Consider the following 24,186-nt stretch of genomic DNA (forward strand, 5'->3'; position numbering starts at 1 on the left):
GGACTTGAAGTTTGTGCCATTCAGCATAGGAATATTATTGATGTTGGAAGTAATATTTGTAAGATCATTCGCAACTGAACAGAAAACATAATATAATTAAAACAATGCTCACATAAACCAAAATAATAATAAATTTAAATAATGGTAACCCCATCTCAAGATATCGATATTCCATTAATATTTCGTCTTTGGACAAAAATATTAACTTCTGAGTGATATCTTGGTGCAGTAATAAATACTGATAATAATAACATGTCGAAAATAAATTTTCCTTTGGGCCAATTTATAAATCACATGTAAAATCCAAATAATTATCACGTATTTATTACCACAAGTGCACATGTAATTTTATGAAATATGGACCTTCCTTTGGGCCGATCAATATTCATAAAATTACAAGTACTCAACTAGTTATATTCTAAAATAAATTAATTTTCCTAATAGAGGTCACTTTGGTGGCATATTATGTCAATTAATTTATTCCAAAATATATATAATCATACCAATATTCAAATTTAAAATTATACAAATTAAACAAAATTTTGATTAAAGTCAACTTTAGTCAACTCCAATCAACCAATTAATTGGACCAAAACTTATTGGACCAAAGGTCCATATCCATAATTTGACCCAATTTACTATTCAAGCCCAAAAATTTTCTTGAAATCCATAAGTACTTTAAAAAACTACATATTTAATGGGCCACATATATGGATTTTATAGGGCTTAAATGTCCTATTTAACTTCATTAGGGTTCACTAAAATTAGAGAAACCCTAATTTTCTTAATATTATTTTTCAACCAAGAAAACAAGTCAAAGAGCCCAATTGTAAATAATTGAGCTTCAAAAGCATAATGGAAAAGTCACGGCAAAAGGGAAAATATTTTGGCTTTCTGTTTGAGGATAAATAAATAAATAAACTACTAGACAATCAATTGTGATCCCGAACCACGTGCCAATGATCAAATATAGCTGTGACTAATTTAGCTGCAGGCATCTAATAAGAACTACTCAACTAGAGCCAGGAAAATTTGCATCAGACTTCACTGGTGCCGAATAGTTTTGATAGCATGAATAAACAATTGAATCATACAACTAAAGCTGAACTACGGTGGGACCCTCTAAATTGAATCATACAATTAAGGCCACATGTATGCAAAAGCATTGTTGGAATGATTTGACCGAAGGCCATATTCAACTTACGTAAGCACCCATGAACATAAAAGCCACATAAAGACTTGTCAACCATGGAAGCGGAGCCCACGAATTCATTTTTTTTTTTTTTATTGCATATGAGTCAGAGTGGCGCCGTACAAACAGAAACATAATTTACCATAATTCTGAATTCATGTAGTGCGGCGGAAGCAACCAAAATCAGTCATATATATAGCGAAAACAGTGACTGGCGATCGAAAATTTAAACACACAACAGTCATGTATTTTATAGCATCAGTTCCGCAGCCAGTAGTCATGAAAACAAAACCAATAGTAATAAAACCATAAATTACCAAAACAAAATTACTTCCTAATAATCAACCATATGGGCTCTGATACCACTTGTTAGAGCGGTAATTTATATTAACCTTTGGTGAAAGCCATCACCTATTAAACCCAAAATCGATATGGCGACTATTAAGAAATAATCAATAGAAAAATTGCGGAAGCGTACCTGAATCCATATTCATAAACTTGATACTTGAATCGCTAGAGATTTGGGGTGGCCTTCCAAGTCAACAGGTATTCACCGATCCTTTGAGAGAGCCCTTTAGTTTCTCTCTGGTATCTTTCCTGACGATGGGATATCAGGGAAGGGGTATTTTGTGGTATTAGGAAATACGACAACTAAAACGATACCTGTGACCTGGGGACCATAACCCTATTTATAGGTAACATTCCTGTTACCTTTGGAGCCCTATTTCAGCCCATCATTGAAATAGGAGCCCATAAGTTTCTACACATAAAAGGGCCCACATCCTATTAGATACATTAAACCCAAACTATATTTGATCACTTTAATTGGGTTTAACCTTAATTGACAGTTTGCAATACATAATTATTCACATATAAGTCCAATGTTGGATTAAGGATCCAACACATCCCACTCACATTTTTACTTACTACTATCTATTGAATTGTTCCACCGCTAAATCTACAAAGGAACGAGAAATATTTCAATTAGATATTATTTTTTCTATTAGTTATAAATGCTTGTATGTGCCTAAATCACTAGTCTAAATAACAAACACCCATAAAGCAATTTGAAGATGGGTGCTTGGACATTGGAGAGGATTCAGTGATAGGACGATCAAGGACAGTAGGCTAGGGCTGATATAGAAAATAAGACGAGACAAATGAAGTTGTGATTAGGGGTGGTATCTTAACAAATGAGTGCTCAATCGAGGGTGGCAAGAAAAGGGAATTCTAGAAAGTGCATGGGATGGATTTCAAGCTTCTCAATTCGATAGGGAAAGAATTATTGGGTGCCGTGGACTAGGTCGGGCGTTCAAGCTCCACCTAGTGGATTATAAAGAAGCATTGTGCTTTTTTTGTAAAAAAAAAAAATTCAGAGAGTGCAATAATGCACTTGCTGATTTGGCAATTCACCTTTCAACCATCATAGAAGTTTAGTTGAGTTCCCCCTCTTCATAGGATAGTAGTAATATAGATTATTGTTGTTAAACAAAAAAAAATGTTTTTGATGGGGTGAGGGACAATGTATTTGGTATTGGAAATAGTTGTGCAAAGAAAGTAAAATGGGCAAAAGGCAATACACATTGGTAATGCAGTTTTGTAAAGGGGTGGAAAAGAAGTCAAAAGTTGGGATGGTGCGGGCAAAGAAAGAAAGAAACTGGGGAGAGGAAAGAAAGGAGATACAGAAAATTTTGGTATCTCTTGACATCAATTAGAGAAAAGTTATCCAATACATCCAACTGGGCAATGTATAAAAAATTCGCATTCTTAATTATTGGGCCACAAATTCATATTCTTAGGTGGTAGTTGATTGCAACCATTTCATACCATGGAGCAAGTCACGCGTGAGTTAGTAGTACATTTTGCGATCAAAGTAAGTTTGTCTATCATCAAAAATCAACTTCAATTTGTTTAACGAAAACAAAAGGACACAATGATATAAGTTTAAAGTAATTATTGATTGTTTCCTCTTTTTCAGTTGGTCCTTTGATTTCTCTATCTTGGTATTAATATCTTGCTAATTCTAGCCATGCAAACATACAATTTTTTGTTAGTTAAAGAGATATAATATCAAATATCCGACTAGTTTCGTAACATTATAGTTATTAACGGGTCTCGTGATCGACCCCTCGTGTAATACATTGTTGTGTATCCTTAGGATAAAATTCTATACAGCCTTAAGGGATTAGTCTAGCCAAAAGCTAGGATACTCCTAAATAAAAAAAAAATTCTCGAATATCTATCATATTGATTTGGAAGTGACTAGGCTTTCACTTAACTAGTGTATCTACATGGGATAAGATAGATGTACCATTCATGTACTTAGGTGTTCTTACGTTTGACTTGACTTTCTGAATTTACTCTGAAACTTCATATCGGTTACATGGTTTGCTGTCATCAATATCGTACTTAAAGAACTAATATAATGAAAGTAATTACTAATCTCTAACATTTTCTAAAATTTGAGGAGGGACCATGTTTTACAATTAGTATAGTACATAAAATTTAGAGAATCATTTGTGATTCAGTAATCACTTTTGAATTAATGCCTATTGTTTCTCTACATGACTACTATATAAACATAAAGCATCAAAACTTTAAAAAAAAAAAAAACACGTTCCAATAACAAGCAAGATGGCTAATAGTTAAAAGCAAACTTTTTTCTCATTATTTGTCATGTCATTTTGCCTTCTTCAAACCATGCAAGCGCATGCAACTTGTGAAAAACAGTGAATCGTTATAGCTGATGGTCATCTAGTGGTTCAATCTCCAGTGACAATCCATTGTCAGTCCAAAGATAATGACTCTGGCTGCTTTGATTTTTAGGAGAGGAAGAGAGAGAAAAGAAGAGGAAAAAAAGGATAGAAAGGTTAAGTCAATAAAAGTGCCTATCGACGATGATAATGATGGCCGGTTGTGATCGGAGCTGGAGTGATGAAAGAGCTCAAAGGAAGGGAAAAAAGAAAGAGAAAAGAAAAAGAAAAATAGAAAATTTTGTCAATTTCTCGACAAAAGTTTTTCTACGAATTCATAGTTAGTTATAGTATAATTTTATCTAAATATTCACAAAACTGGCGACGTAAAATTAGTTAAGAGACTAAAGTTCGATAAAAATAAAGATGGAGGACCAAAACAGTTGTAGTGAAAGAGTTGGAGGATCTCACTGGTAATTTATCTTCACTTTTTCGTTATTTAACAAAAAAAAAAAAAAAAGACCCAGTCACTCCTATAAATATCGCAAACCTCTTAAACCCTGCTTCAAGATCAAGCCCTGACGTTGCTTCAGAATAAGCAAGCAGAGAACACGCAGAAAAAATATGTACGGACGGCCACCGCACTTCCGCCACGGTGGCGGTGGTGCGCCGCCACCTCTGCCGCATCCACAGCAACCACCGTTCCAGCAGCCGCCACCAGGACAACAATTTCCTTTCCATAACTACCTCCAAAATCCTAACAATCTCCTTTACCAAAGTCCCAACCTACTGATTTTTAACAATCTCCTCAACAACATCAATAACGTTCCAATTCAGCCACAAGACCCTAACTTTCACTTTCAAAATGTTAACTTCCAATCGCAAAATCTCAACGCTCAACTCCCTCGGTTTCCGCAGCCTCATCCACAGCGGCCTAAGGAGTCAAAGCCGCAGCCACAAGCGCAAGCTAAGGCTATGCCGATGAAGGTGAACATTAACGAAGTTCTGGAGAGGTTAGATAGAGCGGTAATAAAAGCTCGCCATGATATTTTAGCTTCTGGCGGTTATGTTTCAGCTTGGAAGGTGTCGCAGGACGCTTTGTTAGCGTTGAAAGCGGAATCGTGGGAGTCTTTAGGATTTCAGATGCAGCAAGTCCCCTCCCTCCATCGCCTTATGAGCATTGAAGCGAAGGTATGATTTGATATATTTGATTTAATACATCACCTGAATTTTTTTTGGAAATTTATTCCTCGTGTATATTTCATTTGTATCAGTTTTTGATCATGTGGATAGTAGTATGATGGAATATGATGGCAAAGCTTAGCAATTCATTGGTAAAGTATCGATTTAATAATAATGGGGGAGAATTAATAAGTGAGATGAATATCTTGTGATGGAACAGTGCTCAAAATCAATGATACTCTAACATGACAAATTAATTACTCAATAAAATAGTGAAATGGAGCCCAGAGACAACTGAAATTTCATGGAGTAATCAAAATCTGTTACAATCGCCAATACAGAAATCAGAAGGGATGAATTAAGATGAGAAAATGTTTAAGATGAAGAAACTTGGGGATGGGGAAAACTCAGCTATTTGAGACGAAACCTCTGCAAAATTACATGACCTCTGGGAAATGAACTACTACTTTTATAGCTACTCCTAACACAATTCTGTATGCGCTATCTACTGCTGCCATGTGTCCCATCCACTTTCTTCTTTTCTTCTGACTAGAGCTCCTTCACGTGTATGGAACTGCACCCTGCCACTGCCACTGCTCCCTTTCCATGCCTTTTTCTGACTGCACACCAAAACCCCAAATTAATTCATCATAACCAGCTGCTTCATGACATATTTTTCGTTTTTGTTGCTTGCACATAGTGCATTAGTTTGCAAAATTAAGTAGGAAACTTCACGAGATAAATAAATCGGAGTTTGGTTTGTGAAATATGAATTTTCAACTTGGAAATTTGACTGTGCAAATAAATAGTACGAGATAAATAATCTGAGTTTGATTTGTGAAATATGAATTTTCCACTTGCAAATTAATTGTAGACATTGTAGGTCTAGAAAGTAATATTTAACTGGACAATTTTTACAGAGAGAATCAGGGCCACACCTGGATTCGTCAGTTGCGAATATAAGGCTTATTTGATATGCATTGTTTATTTGAAGAACCCTTTGCTCAGGCTTTTCTATGTTTACTAGTATCTAATGCAACAAAAATTTTTTGATGCCTGCACCATATCATGGTAGATAATTTATGATTCTGTGGCATAACTATTAGTATGCTTGTGTATATTGATTGACACTGGTTGAAGAATAGTAGGTAGATATTCTCTGAGAAATAGTAAGTGTCAAATGGGCTATTTTCAAGAATGCATATTAGGTTCTTGTGACTTGTAAGAGATATGCTATGTTAAATTTCCTTTTTTCTTTCTTGCTTTTAATGTTGCTGATCCATCTCTCACATACACAGATAAACTCATTCATTCATTGCTATGTTGGGGTTAGAAAAGTTACTACTTTGTATGATTTGGAATTGGCAATTTGCAAGAACGAAGGGGTTGGCCTGTTTGAGGAGCTGGAATTGGGTCCTTTGGTAAGACACCCACTTGTCGTTCATTATTTTTCTGTCATTCCTGATGTCAAGGAAGTTTTCAGAATAACGAGTGAAGATATAATATCTTACCTTCATGAGTATTTGAAAACTCATCAAGGTAAAGAAGTAAAAGTTGAAGCGTTATTGGATTTCGTTGCTGAGAAGCAATCTAAGACGAGCAGGGAAAAGCTTAATGTGCGTATTCAGAGCTTGGGGTATGTAGATGAATGCTGCTTTCAAATAATCTCAATTCAGATATATCCATAGTACAACTAGTAATTTGTTTAAATATATGCATGAAAGCTCATAGAGGTGAGTTGTGCCCAGATTGATAATATTTTTTATTGCTTAACGTGATTTATAAGCTATAGTTTTTAGTTGTGAAAGTAGACCATTTTCTTTTCGTTGCATGTGGTTTAGCAGTTAAGAATGTATTTTCTGTTTCATCGTTTTCATCCATTTTGCTGCTATGCAATAGGAGCATGTAATCAGTTGCAGAATGTCAACATGCTGGTGCACTTGTAATGAAAGAGGAAATGTGGTATTTTTATGGATGTGTTAGATAGAAACCTTTCAACTGCCCCTTTTAATCTAAGATAAGTTTTGGGACATGTTGCTCAGCTTTATTTATTTATTAGCTTTGTGGGATAGCTTAAAATAACTTCTTTGAGGGAAAAATCCTAATTTGACAGCCAATGCAGTGTCAATGTATTTATAAACCATATTTTTTTTGGTAGAAATTTATAAACCATATGATATAGGTTGAATATTAAATTTCAATGTCCTCTTGTAAGAGAAGCTGGTAGAAATTTATAAACCAATGCAGTATCAATGTATTTGACAGCCAATGCAGGATCAATGTATTTATAAACCATATTTTTTTGGGTAGAAATTTATAAACCATATGATATAGGTTGAATATTAAATTTCAATATGTTCTCTTGTAAGAGAAGCTGGTAGAATCATTTTGTACCCCTAGAATTCATCTTAATGTTGTTAGAATAATGCAAAGAATCTGATAATTTAAGGAGTTTGTTACCCTTAAGATAGCCAGAACTTTGCACTCAGTGGCTTCCCCTTTCTTTCTTTTTTGTTTTAAATTTTTTTTGGGGGTAGTTGGTAGGGGCAATGGATGAAGGAAGGGGAAGAAAGGGAGGCAGGGATGAGAAAAAAAAATGTCGTTCCTGGCCTATCAGGTAAATAAGATCTTTAGCCTACAGGGAAAAGGTTAGGGATTAATATTCTGTTTTCTTTATATTTCTTGCTCATGATGCTGCTTGTTGGATTGCCTGTTCGGTATCTTAACAAAACCTTGTGTGGTGAATTGCAGCCAGTTGATCTTTTATGACTTCAGAATACAAAAAGTGGTTGAATAATGTATCAAGTGTCATTTTTGGCCTGAGGAACTATAACCATATGTGTGGATATCTGAAAAACATGCGTCTTAGGTTTCATTAGTTGAATTATGCATATTTGAGAAGCGGCTGAAAAATACTATTTATGAGATCTCTGAGTTAGAAAACCATCAATTACCTTCTTAGTTGAGCAATTGGAAGGTTGCACTATACCTGGTTCCTTTATGAAAATTTAAATTTCTTCATTGGGATAAAATTTTACATGCTCACTGCAATAATAAAGGCAAAGCTTAGGTTTTGTCAGTTTGTGGAAGTATTAATCTTTATATTTTTTGACAAATGAATGAATCCTTGTTTTTTCTTTTTTGAGAAATGAATGAAAAGGAAGAATGGATTTATCATATGTTTCTATACCTTTTTGTAAATCATACATTTGATTTTGTAGGTTTACTCTTTGAAATGTTATCAGGTGCAATTTATTCATTTCTGTATTAGTATGGGGCATATAGCTCAAAACTGGTGTTTGAACATTATTAATTTATAATGGCACTGAAATTCATCCTTTTATCTTTTCTCCTTCAAGCTGCCCAGATGCGGCTCCAACTAAAACAATTGAATTTTTCTAACAGGTGGCACATAACTCTTATCCGGAAAGCAGTACAATCAGAAAATGCCACACTGAAGGAACATGTTGATGAGTTGAGAAATAAATATGGTATAAGGATCAGGAAGCGTCCACTTTTGTCTTCAAAAAAAGGGGTGCTTGATGACCGTTTCAATGAAATTTCACAGCGCATGAAGTCAATTTCCTCAATGGAGAAAATTTTTTGTGGAAAACATGTAAGGTTTTCATCTTCAAGTTCAGATAATGACAGTACAGATGATGACGAGGAGGACAACGAGGACAAAAATGACAATTATACTGAATTTGAAGACAACCTGCACTTGAAGAATGTGAAGAGTGATGCCAACTTCACATCTCCAACGCTCGAAAATTCAGAACGAGTTAGTAGGTGTCCTTATCCTTCAGCATCTGAAGAAATGGCACGGCTTGGGTTAAAACCTGATTTGGAATGTTCTATTGGGGATGACACTGAGGATGAAACAAATAGCATGAAGACTGTGCCGCTAACTAGAAAGAGAAAATTCAGCAAAGGTAGCAGCAGTACTTTGTTACCTAGGAAATTAACTAAAAGAGAGAAGGACAAGTCCAATTTTCATACAGGAGATGAGAGAAAGAAATCCGGCAGCAAGGACACAAGTGATTCTTCTCTTGTCAATGACTCTACAAGAATGTTCATTACAACATGGAAGGAGACATGCCAGAATAACAGTCCAGATGAGGTATTTTTTTCCCCTGATGCTGTACTGTTAGTCCTGTCAATCAGATGAATCTTTTGAGGCATGTCCTTTTGCTCTTCAATCATAGTTTCCTGTGTTGGAATTCCAAGTCTAGTGATGATTTCTTTGTACTGTATTTTTCCTGATTTTGTAATACTGCACAGAAGTTGGAGAATTCCTGTAAAAACACTTCCCTGAGCTGTTTAAATAGGTGATAGCCATTAGAGTGATGAGACTGACTTTTTGTATCCAATGACTGAGGGCCCATTTCAGGTTCCGGTGCTTTTGGTTAAAAAGCACTTTTGGGTGTTAAAAAGTACTTTTGAGGCGTTTGGTGAACATCATCCCATAAAATTAGGAGTGGACCTTTTGATGTTAAAAGCACTTTTAGCAAAAGCTCAAATTTTGGTGCTTTTAGAATAGCATTTGTGTTTTAAAAAATAAAACATTAAATTTAATCATTTATCCTATATTATGAACCAAACTAAAGAGATAAATGCATTTAAAATTTTTCAAATTACACGTTATCCAATACAATAAGTAATTATTGAACTATGTATTCAAACAATATACTTAAAAGCACTTAAGCACTTACTAAGCACTTTTATTAAAAGCTCTATTAGGTGAAGTACTTTTTGATAAGTTACTGCAACCCCAAATGGGCCTCGAGTCTGAAATGGTGGATGTTGGAAGGTATTGCTTCACGATGATAAGACATGCTTACGTGTTTAGAATCTGATTGTTAATCCTTGAGTCCTGTGAGCTTGTGCATTTACAGACCTCAATACATGAATTTGCAGTGATGTCCTGGTTTTAGAATTGAATACCGGTGGGGCTTTTGAATATTACCCCATTTGGCACTTCTTTGCTCTTTGATTTTCAGAGTTGAAACAATTTTGTCATTGAAACCTTCTAATGCTGAGTTTTACATGTATATGTTGCATGGCCCCTAATTTCTTCTGTGTGAGAAGATTTATTCTATTGTAGAAAGATTAAAACTTTGCTTCGTGTGTTACAGCTCTGATTTTGATGAGTGGGTAGGAAAGCAACATGAGAACAGGGATATATCTGTCTATATGCTTGTTGTTATGTGTGTATCTTGACGATTGTGACACTTTATTTGAAGTCTATTTGTTTGATTTCTACTTTTTTAATTGCTGAATTCTGCTCATTCCTTTTTGCACTTGTAGGTTCTAGATAGGATGCTGCACATGTACAGCTCAAGGAAGAAGAAGAAGATGCTGACAGCATTGTTTTCTTCATATCCATTTGCTGGATTACTTGATGTTGCTGTACGTTATTCACTTGAACTTTTCTTGATCATAATTTTCTACTTGCTTTATTTACGTAGGAGGAAACTGATATGTTGTTTGCATGTGTTCTAATTCCTCTAATTTAGCTCTAGGTCAACAGGCTATTTATTGATATTCAGAGGACTAGTGTAAGGGAATAGCTTTGATTCCGTTGGGATTTGTCTTTCCTTCTTAATCAACTTTCATTTTCCGCCTACAAGATGTTCTATCTTTGAGCCATGACTAAGTTTTCTTGATATTCCACTTTGCAAAAAACAAATGTACTGGCGATGCTATTTCTTATATAATTAGCTCTCTGTGACATCTTTGAAAAGACATATCGTGTTTTTCCTTTATTTCAATGAGTTGATCTTGAGTAACTTAGCTTTATCTTGAATTATATGCATCGAAGGGGATTTTAACTTCTTTCTAAAGCTTGTAGGATTGAACTTTTGAACTCAAATCACTTATTTCATACTACATATGTTGGCTGGAGCTGTTTTTTTGTGTCATTTGTCATCCTTTTCTGCTCTATTGATTAACTTCTACCAATGATGTTTCATCTGGTTTATTATTTGTTTTCTTCCAAAAGGTGAAGAATATTCTTTTACAGCTATCCAACTTATGGGCATCCTTTTTTTTTTTTGTCTTTCCCCTGATGTATATAACTCCAAATGCACAAGAGTGAAAGAGGTGGATTGGTTTTTGGGATTGGGGTTTGGTAGGAGTTGCTGACTTATGGATTGGTTTATTGATGCATTTTTCTTGCATGCTTTTTATGGGATTTTCACAGGTCAAATCTATCAAATGTGGTATGTGGGATAGTATATATGATACTTTCCAAACTCTTGGTCATCAAGGAGCATTGAACAGTGTTTCTGAGAAACAAGTTGATTGTATAAGCATAGAAGTTGAATCAGATGAAGAGGATGCCCCAATTTCTGCTGGAAAATCTTCCAAGCATGAATGTGGTGAGTTGTGTCTGCTATGAGATATAAGCTGGCTTTCTGTTTCTTTTTCTTTGCTGCCCTTTGTATGTACCTTATTTGTCCTTTATTCGGCTGCTGGCTGGCAACTGGAATATTGTAAAATTTTAAAGGGAGATTTGATGAATTTTGTGAAAGATGTCTATATAAAATCTTTGTATTCTCTAAACCAACCAATACATTGTCAGGATGTAAATTTGAAGAACCTCACTTGGAAAATGTTTTCGATGGCAAAAGCCATTTTCCTATTATTTCCTTCTAAAATTTTAGTCTCATGATTTATATTGCTAACACATTATGCACTGACTCTTATTTACTATGGTTTCATGGTATTAGGCAAGAAACTTACTTAATTGTGGAATCCAGATATCCTAGAATTATGGGCTGAATGATTTGGGGGTGGGGGGGGGGGGGGGGGGGGCGAGAGAGAGGAACCAATTTCTGTGGTTGTCTGGAAAATGCTTAAGCTCTTGAAGTAATTTGTATAAGAAAACAAAATTCTAGGGAATTTTCTAGTGTTTGGTTACAAGAATTTGCCGATATCTTCCTTACATCTGATAAATGAATCTTATTGGAGATTGGTTGCTTAATGCTTTTATTCTTTTGCCTATCCTTCCCTTCTCTCCTTTCTACTTCTCTCTAAATATGTCAAAAAACCCTTGATGGAGTTCAGCAAATAGCTTTAGATGGAGTGGAACTGATTAGTCCTACGTAATTAGGAAATAAGATGACAGAAAAATACAGCATATATAAGTCAGAAAACATAACTCTATCTGTTAAGTTTAGCAATACATTATTACAACTGTATGTAGCAAACAATCTTGGATGCCAAAACTGCTTGGAAGTTAAATCAACTTCAGCCTTTGGGAACTAAGAATCCTAGCTCAACTGAAAGAAAAAGTTGGAATACAGCTAGAAAGTAGAGCTCAGGAAGACTATTGCTTCCTGAAATGGCTCAATGGAGCCTTACATCTATCAGTATGTGATTTGTTTCGCTATTTTTCCTTGTTTTTGCAGCACCTTCGATATAATATGAGAATCTGGGTAAGAAAAATGAAATTGTTTATGAAAGATTCTGAGGACAAATTAGTTTTGTTTTGAGGTTTAATTACCAAGGTGGTAACTTAGTTATGCTTTTCATAAACATCTGTTGCTACCCTCTATCTCATCTCTATGCGTGCTTTACACTTTACAGGTGTAACAGTTGATGATATCATAAAGAAAATTTCTTCATACTTTGATTTTGATGGTGATGTCTCTGGCTATGCAAATCCTACTAAGCAAATGAGACTTTCCATTTTGAGGAAGCTTTACAAGTGTGAGTCTTGGCTAGTTGAACAGTTGTCTGTTGAAGAATTTGAATGTTTTGGTTTTGGAGATTTTATAATGTTCTTGGAGAGATATTTGCACCTATTACCTGATGCAATGCAGAAGTTTTTTATTGGGCACAAGTACGAGAATCTTCCTTTCGAGCCTTGCATGCTTCAGCTTCAGTTGGATGTACTAATGTCACAAGCTTCAAACAGCATTTGGAAAAATGAAAAGGTAAGCAAGATAATGGTATCGGGGCTGTTGAGTGCGCAATTCCCTTCAGTCTGCTTCAAATCAGTGGAAAATGATTCTTTACTAGATCTTGGGGATATATTACGGGAAAATGAAGGTAATGTTACTGCTAAATGTGTCCTATTTTCTGCGACTTTGTTAAAAAGGCATAGTGTTGGAGCTTCCAGTGCTCTAAATGAGAATTTGCTGGATTCTGGTGGATCTCAGCTTGATATTGGGCATAATGCTGGAAGCCTTGGCTTGGTCACTACTAAGGATGCCATTGAATTCTTACTTAGGGCTCCTATGCTGACAGATCTACATATCTGGGCGCATTGGGATACCAACTATGCTCCTTCACTTGGTTCTCTTGTGACGTGGTTGTTGAAGGAGGTTAATGCTAGGGAATTATTGTGTTTAGTAAGCAAGGGTGGCAAAGTCATGCGACTTGATCATACAGCTACTATTGAGTCCTTTTTAGATGTTTTACTTGAAGGATCCTGCTTTGGAACAGCAGTGACACTGCTGTCTCTACTAGCTTTATATGGTGGTGAAGGAAATGTTCCTTTATCTCTCCTAAAGTGTCATGCACAAAAAGCTTTTGAAGTAATAATCAACAATTCGATGGGAAAGGAATTCCATGGGGATCAGGGTTGCCTTGTGCAGGGAGAGTCCATGCCTGGACATGATGTTTTTGAACAAAGAACGTCAAGGAATTTAGGTGACGAGTTATACAGAGATAGGAATAGAGTTAATGAAGTGGTTCAGGTTATTTCAGGGCTTATTCTGGATTGTCTGGGTTACCTACCTGCTGAATTCTGGAGTTTTGCTGCTACCGTGTTGTTTGCTGGATTGCACAATTTGGTCAAAGATGCTCCTTCAGCCATCCTCACTGCGTGCAAGAATGTAGAGCAACGTGTCATGCTTCATGAAGTTGGATTATCACTTGGGATATTGGAATGGATTGATGATTATCATCAGTTTTCATCCTCTGCATTGACTAACTCAATGTGCACCTTGGATTCTTCCTGCTCAAAAGATGCAAGTTATGAATGTAACAGGGGTACATTATTTCTGCGGAGCAGACTTAAGGATTGTCTTCCTTCTTTAGGTGGTATGGAAGTCCCTATCAAATCAGACCAGAATAATGATCATCAAGAAGTTAACTCCATAGAGCAAGTTGCTGATGTTTCTGTCCAGCTTTCACCTGATGATACTGCACCTAGATTATGCAAACTAGATTGCATTCACGATCCACTTGGAGTTATTGACTCCATTAGGAGAGATGAATTTGGTCTAGATCCGAGTCTTTCGACTACAGAAAGTAGAATGTTAATGAAGCAACATGCTCGCTTAGGGAGGGCACTCCATTGTCTTTCTCATGAATTGTATTCCCAGGATTCACATTTTCTTCTGGAGCTGGTAATTGAACCTTATATTGTTCCATCCTTGTGCTTATTATGTGTTCACGCCTACTGTTTATCATGGCCTGTTTTCTCTGACTTCGCTGTTTTGTTCGATGTTTTAGAATTGAGAACACTAAGTGATCTTTATTGCAAACTTCTTCCTTCTTTTCTAGTTCATATCCCTATAACTGTAATTTAAAGGTAAGATAGAAAATTTGTAAATTGATATTGCTTGCACGATTGAGCCCTATGTTACTTCCAACGCTTCATTTGACCCCAAAGTACCTGTGTTGACACAACATGACACTGGGGCTGGTATAGATATGTTTCTGACATGTTAGAAATATTTTGGACATTGACTTCTGTGAGGTGTGATGTAGATGGAAGAGGAGGAGACATGGGTGAGAAAAATTCATGGATGTTGAAGACTTGTTGCACTGGAATCCTTATTGAGCTATGGCTTGTTTGTTACTTTAGAATTCTCCAATCCTTGTTGAGCTATGACTTGTATGTTGGCTGTGTTATATAATTTATACATTTACTAGAAATTTTTCTGTACCCATGTCCGAGTCTTTAGAAGTGTCACCGCATCCTAATTTTAGATAGTTGATGAATTAGACACTTCGATACATACCCAAATCCAACACCCATACCGAGTCCAATTACAATAGATTCAGCCAAGTATTCAGAGTGCTACATTCTTCTTATGGAAGATAGCTGACAGCTGCTAATTTATGGGTCCTGTGAAAGAACCTTTTTTTTTTTTTTTTGGAAAAAAGGGGTTTGGGGGGGTGGGGTGGGAATCCTGGGAAAGCCTAACCAGGCAGTTTGTGTTCACTTCTCTATTTGTGTTTTGTACAAATTACTTGAATGGTTTGTGGTATACTTGTCTTCTACTTGGAGATTCTTATTATACATGGAAAGAATCACTGAGATGAAAATCTGATATGCTGTTTGGGGTTGTCCATAGGTTAGAGTTTTTCATCCTTTCCCCATTGGAAAGTATTTGTTGCCCAAGGGATCTTTGAATAACCGAGCCATATGTATAGGCTTCTGGATACTGAGCTTTGTAATCTAGTGGATAATTATGTATGTTGAACTAATGTCAATTTATAATTTCTTTTGGATTGATAAATTTGTCATATTTGTAATGATGATTTTATGTACATTTCCTCTGAAAAATTCCTTCAGGTCCAGAATGCTGATGATAATATCTACCCAGAAAACGTGGAACCCTCTCTTACATTCATTGTTCAGGAAAAAGGCATTGTAGTCCTTAATAACGAGATGGGGTTCTCTGCCGAAAACGTCCGAGCTCTTTGTGATGTTGGAAATTCAACAAAAAGGGGATGCAGTACTGGTTATATTGGAAAGAAAGGCATTGGCTTCAAATCAGTGTTTCGGGTATTGTGGAAAAACATTTGCACTATATATTTTATGATCTTCTATTACATTCTTTCAGACTGCAGAAATAAGAACGAAATTGGTAGCATTCAACTTATCATTGGTTAGATTGATAAATAGTAAAGAATACTTTCAACCAAATTTTGGGAGACAGAATTTGACTTGTTAATTTGTGGCACTGTGGTCGTCAAGCTGTTTGATTAGTAATTTTATGTCATTGATTCTATTAACTAAGTTGGGCAACTTTTATGCAGGTCACTGATGCTCCTGAAATACATTCCAATGGTTTTCATATAAAGTTTGACATAACTGAGGGCCAGATTGGTTTTGTTTTGCCAACTGTAGTTCCTCCTTGTGATATTGAATCATATAGCAGACTGTTATCGACGAATACTGATGATATGGATTGTAACTCTTGGAGAACTTGCATTGTGCTTCCCTTCAAAGCAACTCTTTCTCAAGGTCTCGCAATGAACATCATATCAATGTTTTCAGATCTTCATCCATCTTTGTTGCTCTTTCTTCATCGTCTTCAATGCATCAAATTAAGGAACATGCTTGATAATTCTTTAACTGTTATGAGAAAAGAAGTGACTGGAGATGGTATTGTTAAGGTGTCCATGGGGAAAGAGAAAATGGTCTGGCTTGTAGCATCTCAGAAATTGCAAGCTGACAACATTCGTCATGATGTCAATGAAACAGAGATCTCCATAGCATTTTCATTGGAAGAAGCAAATGATGGGGAATACATTCCACAACTGCACCAACAGCCTGTTTTTTCATTTCTTCCTCTGAGAACTTATGGCTTAAAATTTATTGTTCAAGGTGATTTTGTCTTGCCTTCATCTAGGGAAGAAGTTGATGGAGATAGCCCTTGGAACCAGTGGTTACTGTCTGAGATTCCTGAGTTGTTTGTTACGGCACAGAAATCCTTTTGTGATCTTTCATGTTTCAGGGAGAATGCTGCAAAAGCTGTTACAGCTTTTATGAGCTTTGTTCCCTTTGTTGGAGAAGTGCAAGGATTTTTTTCCAGTCTTCCTCGGTTGATAATTTCCAAATTACGCATGTCAAACTGCCTACTTCTGGAAGCTGATAAGATTGAGTGGGTTCCTCCGTGCAAAGTTTTGAGAAACTGGAATGAACAAGCTCGTGTGCTTCTGCCTAATTGGTTGCTTCACAAGCACCTTGGCCTTGGGTTCCTCAAGAAGGATATAATTTTGTCAGATTCACTGGCAAGGGCATTGGGTATAGAGGAGTATGGGCCAAAAACCGTGTTTCACGTTATGTCATCTTTGTCTCGATCTAAGAATGGTCTAAAGGATATGGGCTTGGGATGGTTATCTTCCTGGATAAATGAAGTTTATCTGATGTCCCTCAATTCTGGGACTGAATCTGATCTGATTTTAAGTCTTCGAAAAGTTCCATTTATACCTCTTTCAGATGGCAAATATTGCTTTGTTGACAGAGGTACAATTTGGTTGCACTGCGACACCATTGGGGTTGGTAATGAGTATGATTTCAAAGCGTTTCCAAAACTCTATTCTAAACTTCGAATTGTGAATCCAGCACTCTTTTCTGCAGCAGTAGCTGCTGACAAATCATGCTTGGATGCATCTATTGTAGAGAACGTCACTAGGCTGCTTATCAAAGTTGGTGTCCAGCGATTATCTGCACATGAAATTGTGAAAATGCACATCCTACCATCTATCTCTGATGATAGAAATATTTCCAGGGATAAGGATTTGCTGACAGATTACCTTGCGTTTATACTGCTCCATATGCAATCAAGTTGCCCAAGCTGTTGCCTTGAAAGGGATTGGATTATGTCGCATCTGCGGACTGAAGCTCTAGTTTTAACAAATTATGGCTATAAACGACTTAATGAAGTGCCAATACATTTTAGCAGAGAATTCAGAAATCCAATTGACATGAATAAGTTAATTAATGGTATCGATATGATATGGCACGAGCTTGACAGCATCTACCTGGAACATCCAATCACGAAATCAGTTCCTGATGGAATATTGAAGTGGAGAAATTTTTTCCAGGAATTAGGCATCACGGACTTTGTTCAAATAGTACAAGTTGAAAAACCTATTGCAAATGTAACCTTGACTTCCATGGGGCCAACTGTAAAAGACTGGGAATCTTGGGAGTTGGGTCATCTGTTATCACGATTTTCTTCCAGAGGTGACCGTGAGAAGTGCAAGTACCTGCTGGAGATTATTGATACACTATGGGATGATTATTTTAGTGACAAAGTTACTAGTTGCTGCATGGTTACTTCTTGTGAAGCAGGCAAGCCTTTTGAGTCATCAATTATTAGCATGCTTCAAAATGCTAAGTGGATGGTCTCAATTATGGATGATGACCTTCACTATCCTAGAGATTTATTCCTTGATTGTGAAGCGGTGCGATCTATTATTGGTGCCACTGCTCCATATGCTGTTCCAAAGGTTGTCTGATTTCGATAATCACTTTTATCTTCTTCCTCATCCATCTCCCTCACCCCCTTGGAAAGAAAATTTCCAAGCAGTATTGATAAGTTGTTTTGCATATGCCACTTGTATGTGAGTGGATTAAATTTGAATCTGACAGTGATGCTAAGAATTCAGGTCTTAACAAATAAGATTATCAACGTTTAGTAAAATAGTTGTAAAGTGATAATGTGATAGTTGTCTACTCAGTGGGTACCAAAAGTTATATCTTCTTGTTTCAATTTGACACATTTGCGGATGTTGCGAAAAAAGCAAAGGAAGGAGACACTGCTATGGATATGTACTTTGGTTGTCCCAAATTTAATGGTTGATTACTCTGCTTGGTGTATTCTTTTGCCTTTTCTATTTAGATCTTGTCATGTAAATACAAATCTACCTTTTGCTGGATGATTTTTCTTGGTTGCTGCATGATTTGCCTTCACGTGCAAGTTAGGGACCTTTCCTTGCATTTTAATGTTATAAATGTCTTTACTGCCGCAGATTGTCCTTTTTGACTTGTTTGGGATGCTGGACCTTTTTCTCAAGGAGTAGCATTTTTATTTTAGAAAATGGTTAACAACCTGAAACCTAACCTAAGTACCATTTCATGGTATTTTTCTTTCTTTCTTTTTTTTTTTCGGAAAGCCTTGTGAAATAAGCACAATTTTGCTCAAGGAATCATTTTTACCAAAAAGAAATTAAGGGGTCATTCATTTTGAACAGGGTGCTTTAGTCTGCATATATTTTGATTGGTAATGCAGCATTTTAGAATTAGGATAGTTCTGCGGGAAGTGGCACATAATATCGATAAATAACCTCATTTATTTATTTATTTATTTTTTGGTGCAGGTGAGAAGTCAAAAGCTGCTAGATACCCTCCGTTTAAAATCTCAAGTTAGAATTGACGACATAATGTCACTTCTTAAAGTCTGGAGGACAGCAGCACCCTTCAAAACAAGGTAAATCCAGCCCTTATATACTTCTTTCTTCCTGAAATAGTAAGAGCGTTATGATTTGTGGGGGTCGAATTACTGTTCCGTTGCCAGCCTAATCGTTACGTGAGGGTAATATTCAGATATAGCTTGAGATTTTAATTTCTCCTTTTGTAATAAAGTTCTGAAGTTCTGTATCCTCTTGTGGTTATTGTAATGGAGTTTAAGGTGATTCTGCAAATCAAGAAGAGCGTTATATCTCTTAATGTCGAGGAATATAGGAAAGGATAAAAGGCAGAAAGATAACTCAAAAAAAGTGGTTGATTGGAATTTTTCCTTGGATAACAAAAGGTTATTTTCGCTTTCTTCTAGTTGCACATATAAATTCTTAACAAATCTCTGGGATTATCCTATTAGGTTATTACAGGAGTGCTTTGTCATTTTTATATTGTAGTGTATCTTAGAGAATGCCAACCATATGATACAGTGAGGGAGTGAATAGGGCTTCAATCTTCTTTGCCCTGAAATTCCTTTTTCTTTCTTCTTTTCTTTTTCTGAAGGCGATTTATGCATCCAAGAATTGGTCTATGTACTACTAAGGTTTGTGGATATTTGAGATGCATCTATATTCATATGCAATAATGCGCAAACAAGTCAGTGATTGGTATTTACTAAGTGTCAGTTTGTCAGTATCTTCTCTTAAGACACCTTTCTCCTGTTTCAGTTGTGGAAAGGTAGCTAGGGAAGAAAATTCTGCAGAAAGCTACACATCGGTTGTCTACTACTACTTGTGCATAACTTATGGTTCCTGGGAAATGCTTGAAACCTGTTTCCTCATTTTTTGTGATAATTAATCTGAAAAAAGTAAATGTCATTTTCTATGAGAGTTTTCCATTCTTTGATCATATTATTCAATACATAATTTGTTAAATATTGATAGAAATGTTGCATTAGCATATTATATTCCCTTTCAAACCTATTTTTGAACAATTTGCAATGACATGTTTATCTGGATGATTTAATTCCAGCAAAGCACAGATGTCAAGATTGTACACATTCATTTGGGGCGAAATGGCTAAATCAAAGCCAAAAATTGTGGAGGAATTATCTTCTGGGCCTTTCATATTTTTCCCCCACGTATCTGGTTTCTCGCTTGAAGATGTTGTCACTGGTGTATTTTTGTCTCCTAAAGAAGTATGTTGGCATGATACAACTGGTTCCATGGACCAAATGAAGTTGGTGCATCCAAAATTTGCCCTAGACGTGATTAGTCTTCCCTGCATCAAAATGTTAAGCAGAGTTTATCCGGCCCTTCACGACTTCTTCGTAAATGAATGCGGAGTAGAAGAACTCCCTCCTATTAATGGTTATCTTCAGATTTTGATAGAGTTGTCAACTGTTGCTTTGCCTTCACAGGTTGCTAGGACTGTGAGTATTGGAAAACACCTTATCCTCAGATACTAGTATATCATTAACTTTCCTGAAATTTATGTTAAAGAATTTCTTTGCGTATCAGGTTTTCAATGTTTTTTCGGAGTGGGCTGATAGATTGAGTTGTGGATTGTTGAGTAATGAAGATGTGGAATACTTAAGAGGGAGATTTCTGGAAAAAGAATGTGCAGTGTTTCCCACAGCACAAGATAAATGGGTTTCACTACACCCATCATTTGGTCTCATATGCTGGTCAGATGATGACGAGTTAAGAAAGGAATTTAAATATCTTGATGGTATTGACGTGCTTAGCTTTGGGAATCTCATGGATGAAGAGACAGAATTGCTTCAGACTAAGGTTGCAAACCTCATGAGAATGCTGGGGATACCTGCCCTTTCAGCTGTAATCTCTCTCCCTTGCATAGTAGCTAATAATGTGATTGACAAAATGCTGCTGCTGTTGTTTTTTTTTTTTTTTTTTGTTTTCCTTTTGTGGCCTTGATATCCATTAAATGTTGACCTAACTTGAAATGCCAGGCAGAATACATTTGTATTGAACAAATCTTTTCCTGCGGTTAGTTTCATAGAAGGCTCCGATGCATTCTCTTAGATAAAATTGTTACCGTGTCTTTCAGAAGGCTCTAAGTTATCCTTATAGTTCTGTATGTGGCAAGCGTGGGCTTCAAATTTATCAAAAATTTTTAAGAGGCCAATTATTTTAATCCTTGTACTTTCTATTAGTGCATCTTAAACTGTATAAAAAATTCACGGTGATAAAATACCATGCTAAAGTGTTCTATGGGCCTGACCTTTATAGCATTAGCATCTTTAGAAATGCGAAAAAATAAAAATCTTCTTGGTGCTCTGCTCATATCTGCTTTTGCATTTTGCATCCTTCGCACATGAAGTGCAGAACTCTTCGTCGATGTTATCTTTTAAACTAGTTTGAGGACAAAATAATGCCTGGAGTAATTGTCTTCTTAACATTTTCCCTTGCTTGCAGGTTGTGAGTCGTGAAGCCATCTATTATGGTCCTACAGACTCTAGCTTGAAAGCATCTCTTATTAATTGGGTTCTTCCTTATGCTCAGCGATACATTTACTATGTGCATCCTGATAAGTATCTTCAGCTCAAGAATTGTGGATTTGAGAATCTGAGATGCCTGCAGATTGTTGTAGTGGAAAAGCTGTTCTATAGAAATGTTGTTAAGAGACATGAAGTTGTTTCTAAGAAACGCTTTGAGTGCACTTGTCTTCTACAGGTACCTACGTGCTTAAGCATGTTTTTCATCTTATAATGGCAAATGGTCTCTTAGCTAATATTACATGTTGGCAGAACTACTATAGTTGTATTCTCACCAAAAGCCTTATGGATCATACGAGTATATAGCGTATTATTCTGTTACCTAGGATACAACATTTCTGTTTGCTTCATTTTGCATTGATATTTTTTAATTCCTGGAGCAATAATGCGTCCTGGGCATTTTTTTTATTATATACATCGGTCATTTTCATCTTAGTGGAAGTTACAACTTTAACAGAATTGCCTGTTTTGAATTACTTTTGGATTGAACACTTCCATTTAGCTGTTTGCAACATATGCATACCTCAAAATCTAATATGACATTGTCATCCATTCCACAGGACAATATCTTGTATGCCACTCCAGAATCAGATTCTCACTCAATTTTCATGGAACTTTCACGTGTATTATTTGAGGATGCTCCTCAACTGCATTTGGCAAACTTCCTTCACATGATCACAACCATGGCAGAAGCAGGTTCCTCTGAGGAGCAGACAGAATTTTTCATTTTAAACAGCCAGAAGGTTCCAAAACTACCTGAAGGAGAAACTATCTGGTCTCTGTCTTCTCTATCGGGAATAGTGAACGATGAATTGCATACCAGTAGTACTGTTTCCGCATTAGTTGACAAGTCGAACACACACACAAATAAGAGGAAGCTTGACATCAATTCAAATTGGCCACCAGTTGGTTGGAAAACTGCCCCCAGTTTTAATTTTGCTTGTATAAATGCTTTGAAGACACAAGCAGGTGATAGCCTTCCAATCAGGGAGGTTGAGGATGCAGAAGAAATTACCATACAGACAGGTCAGATGGCTCTAGCTAATTTGAATTCTGATTTGGCTTTTCAAGGTGGCCAATCTTCTATTTTACCAGCAGTAAACTTGCAATTTCAAGATGGCCCCTCATCTACTACACCCGAAGTATGTTTACAATTTCAAGATGGCCCATCATCTACAGCACCAGAAGCATGCATACAAAATCAAGATGCCCCATCAGGTACTACACCAGGAGCATGTTTACAAAATTCTGTAATTCCAGAAGACCAATCTGATCATGCAAGCATTATGGCTGCTTGTAGTTCAGCTAAGATATTTGATTCTGTTGATGCTGCGAATGCAGCTGATGGCTCTCATTTTGCTTTTTCTGATACTGGTCTGAGAAATCAACTATCCTGGGGCAATGCTGGTGCACAGGCAGCATTAACAGGAAAACTGGGAGAGTTTGTAGCTTTCAAATATTTTGCAACAAGAGTTGGTGAGCGATCTGTTAAATGGGTAAATGAAGCCAGTGAGACTGGGCTACCCTATGACCTCCTCGTTGGAAATGAGGAAAATGGCTGGGAATACGTTGAAGTTAAAGCAACCAAATCCAGATCTGCAACAAGGGACCTGGCTTTCATATCTGTGAGAGAGTGGCAATTTGCATTTGAGAAAGGTGAATCTTTTAGTATTGCACATGTCATTCTCCTGGATGACAACACAGCAAGGGTCACAACATATAAAAATCCAGTAAAACTGTGTCAGCTTGGTAAGCTGCGGTTAGCCGTTTTCATGCCAAGACAGCCGGAGTTGTCCAATCTCTACTAAAGCTGCTACCCTTTTATTTGAACTTACGGGGTTATTTTTCTACGTGCTGGTTGCTAGTCTTCGCAACAGCACAGTGTCTGATTTAAACGGCGGAAGGTGCCAGAACTTCCTGATGGAGAGAATCCATCTGGTCTCTCTCTTTCAGTAACTGAGAATGACAAATTGCACACTAAGAATTCTTTCACTGTGACGGATGAGTCGAATGCTTTTAAATCTGAGAGGAGGCATGGCATCAACTCAAGCTGGCAACCCCTAGATGACAAAACTGCTTCTGGTTTTAATTTGCCTGTGCAAATCAACTGCAGACAAAATCAAGTAGCTGCCATCAGATCAGGGGCACTGAGGATGTAAAAGAGTTAAATACATGGACGGGGCCCACGGGGTGCATATCATTGAATCCAAGTTGGAATGTAACTCAAACTAGGAAGATAGCTGAGCATCTATGTCACAGACAGTCCGTTGACATGGTACTGAAATTTCTAAAGATCAGTATAACCAACCGAGCAAGAAGGCTCAATCAAGAGGAGATTATTTGGATGATTTATTTAGATAATTATTGTAGTATTTTTTATGATATGATGTATATGAGATAAAAAAATTATTGGAAAGATAAAAAGGTGATTGAAATTTGTAAAACAAAT

The 24,186-nt window shown here is 36.5% G+C and overlaps 1 protein-coding gene across 1 annotated transcript; it reads left to right on the forward strand.

Moving 5' to 3' along the window:
• The first annotated feature begins 4,509 nt into the window (after positions 1–4,509).
• LOC113765952 lies at positions 4,510–24,128 on the forward strand. Its single transcript, XM_027310187.1, has 13 exons — positions 4,510–5,076; positions 6,366–6,703; positions 8,473–9,187; positions 10,375–10,476; positions 11,270–11,447; positions 12,658–14,426; positions 15,602–15,814; positions 16,069–18,270; positions 19,141–19,250; positions 20,252–20,651; positions 20,740–21,057; positions 21,658–21,915; positions 22,298–24,128. Exons 1-13 carry the CDS (start codon positions 4,510–4,512, stop codon positions 23,543–23,545), a joined length of 8,418 nt encoding a protein of 2,805 aa, XP_027165988.1. The 3' UTR covers positions 23,546–24,128.
• Positions 24,129–24,186: the final 58 nt, after the last annotated feature.

The sequence above is a fragment of the Coffea eugenioides genome, chromosome 3 (genome assembly GCF_003713205.1).
Source record: "Coffea eugenioides isolate CCC68of chromosome 3, Ceug_1.0, whole genome shotgun sequence".
Taxonomy (NCBI): Eukaryota; Viridiplantae; Streptophyta; class Magnoliopsida; order Gentianales; family Rubiaceae; genus Coffea; species Coffea eugenioides.

Coding starts and splice junctions, on each gene's coding strand:
- LOC113765952 (XM_027310187.1), top strand. CDS start 4,510: ATGTACGGACGGCCACCGCACTTCCGCCACGGTGGCGGTGGTGCGCCG. Junction 19,251..20,251: donor GCAGCACCCTTCAAAACAAG/GTAAATCCAGCC, acceptor ATTTAATTCCAG/CAAAGCACAGATGTCAAGAT. Junction 21,058..21,657: donor GGATACCTGCCCTTTCAGCT/GTAATCTCTCTC, acceptor CCTTGCTTGCAG/GTTGTGAGTCGTGAAGCCAT.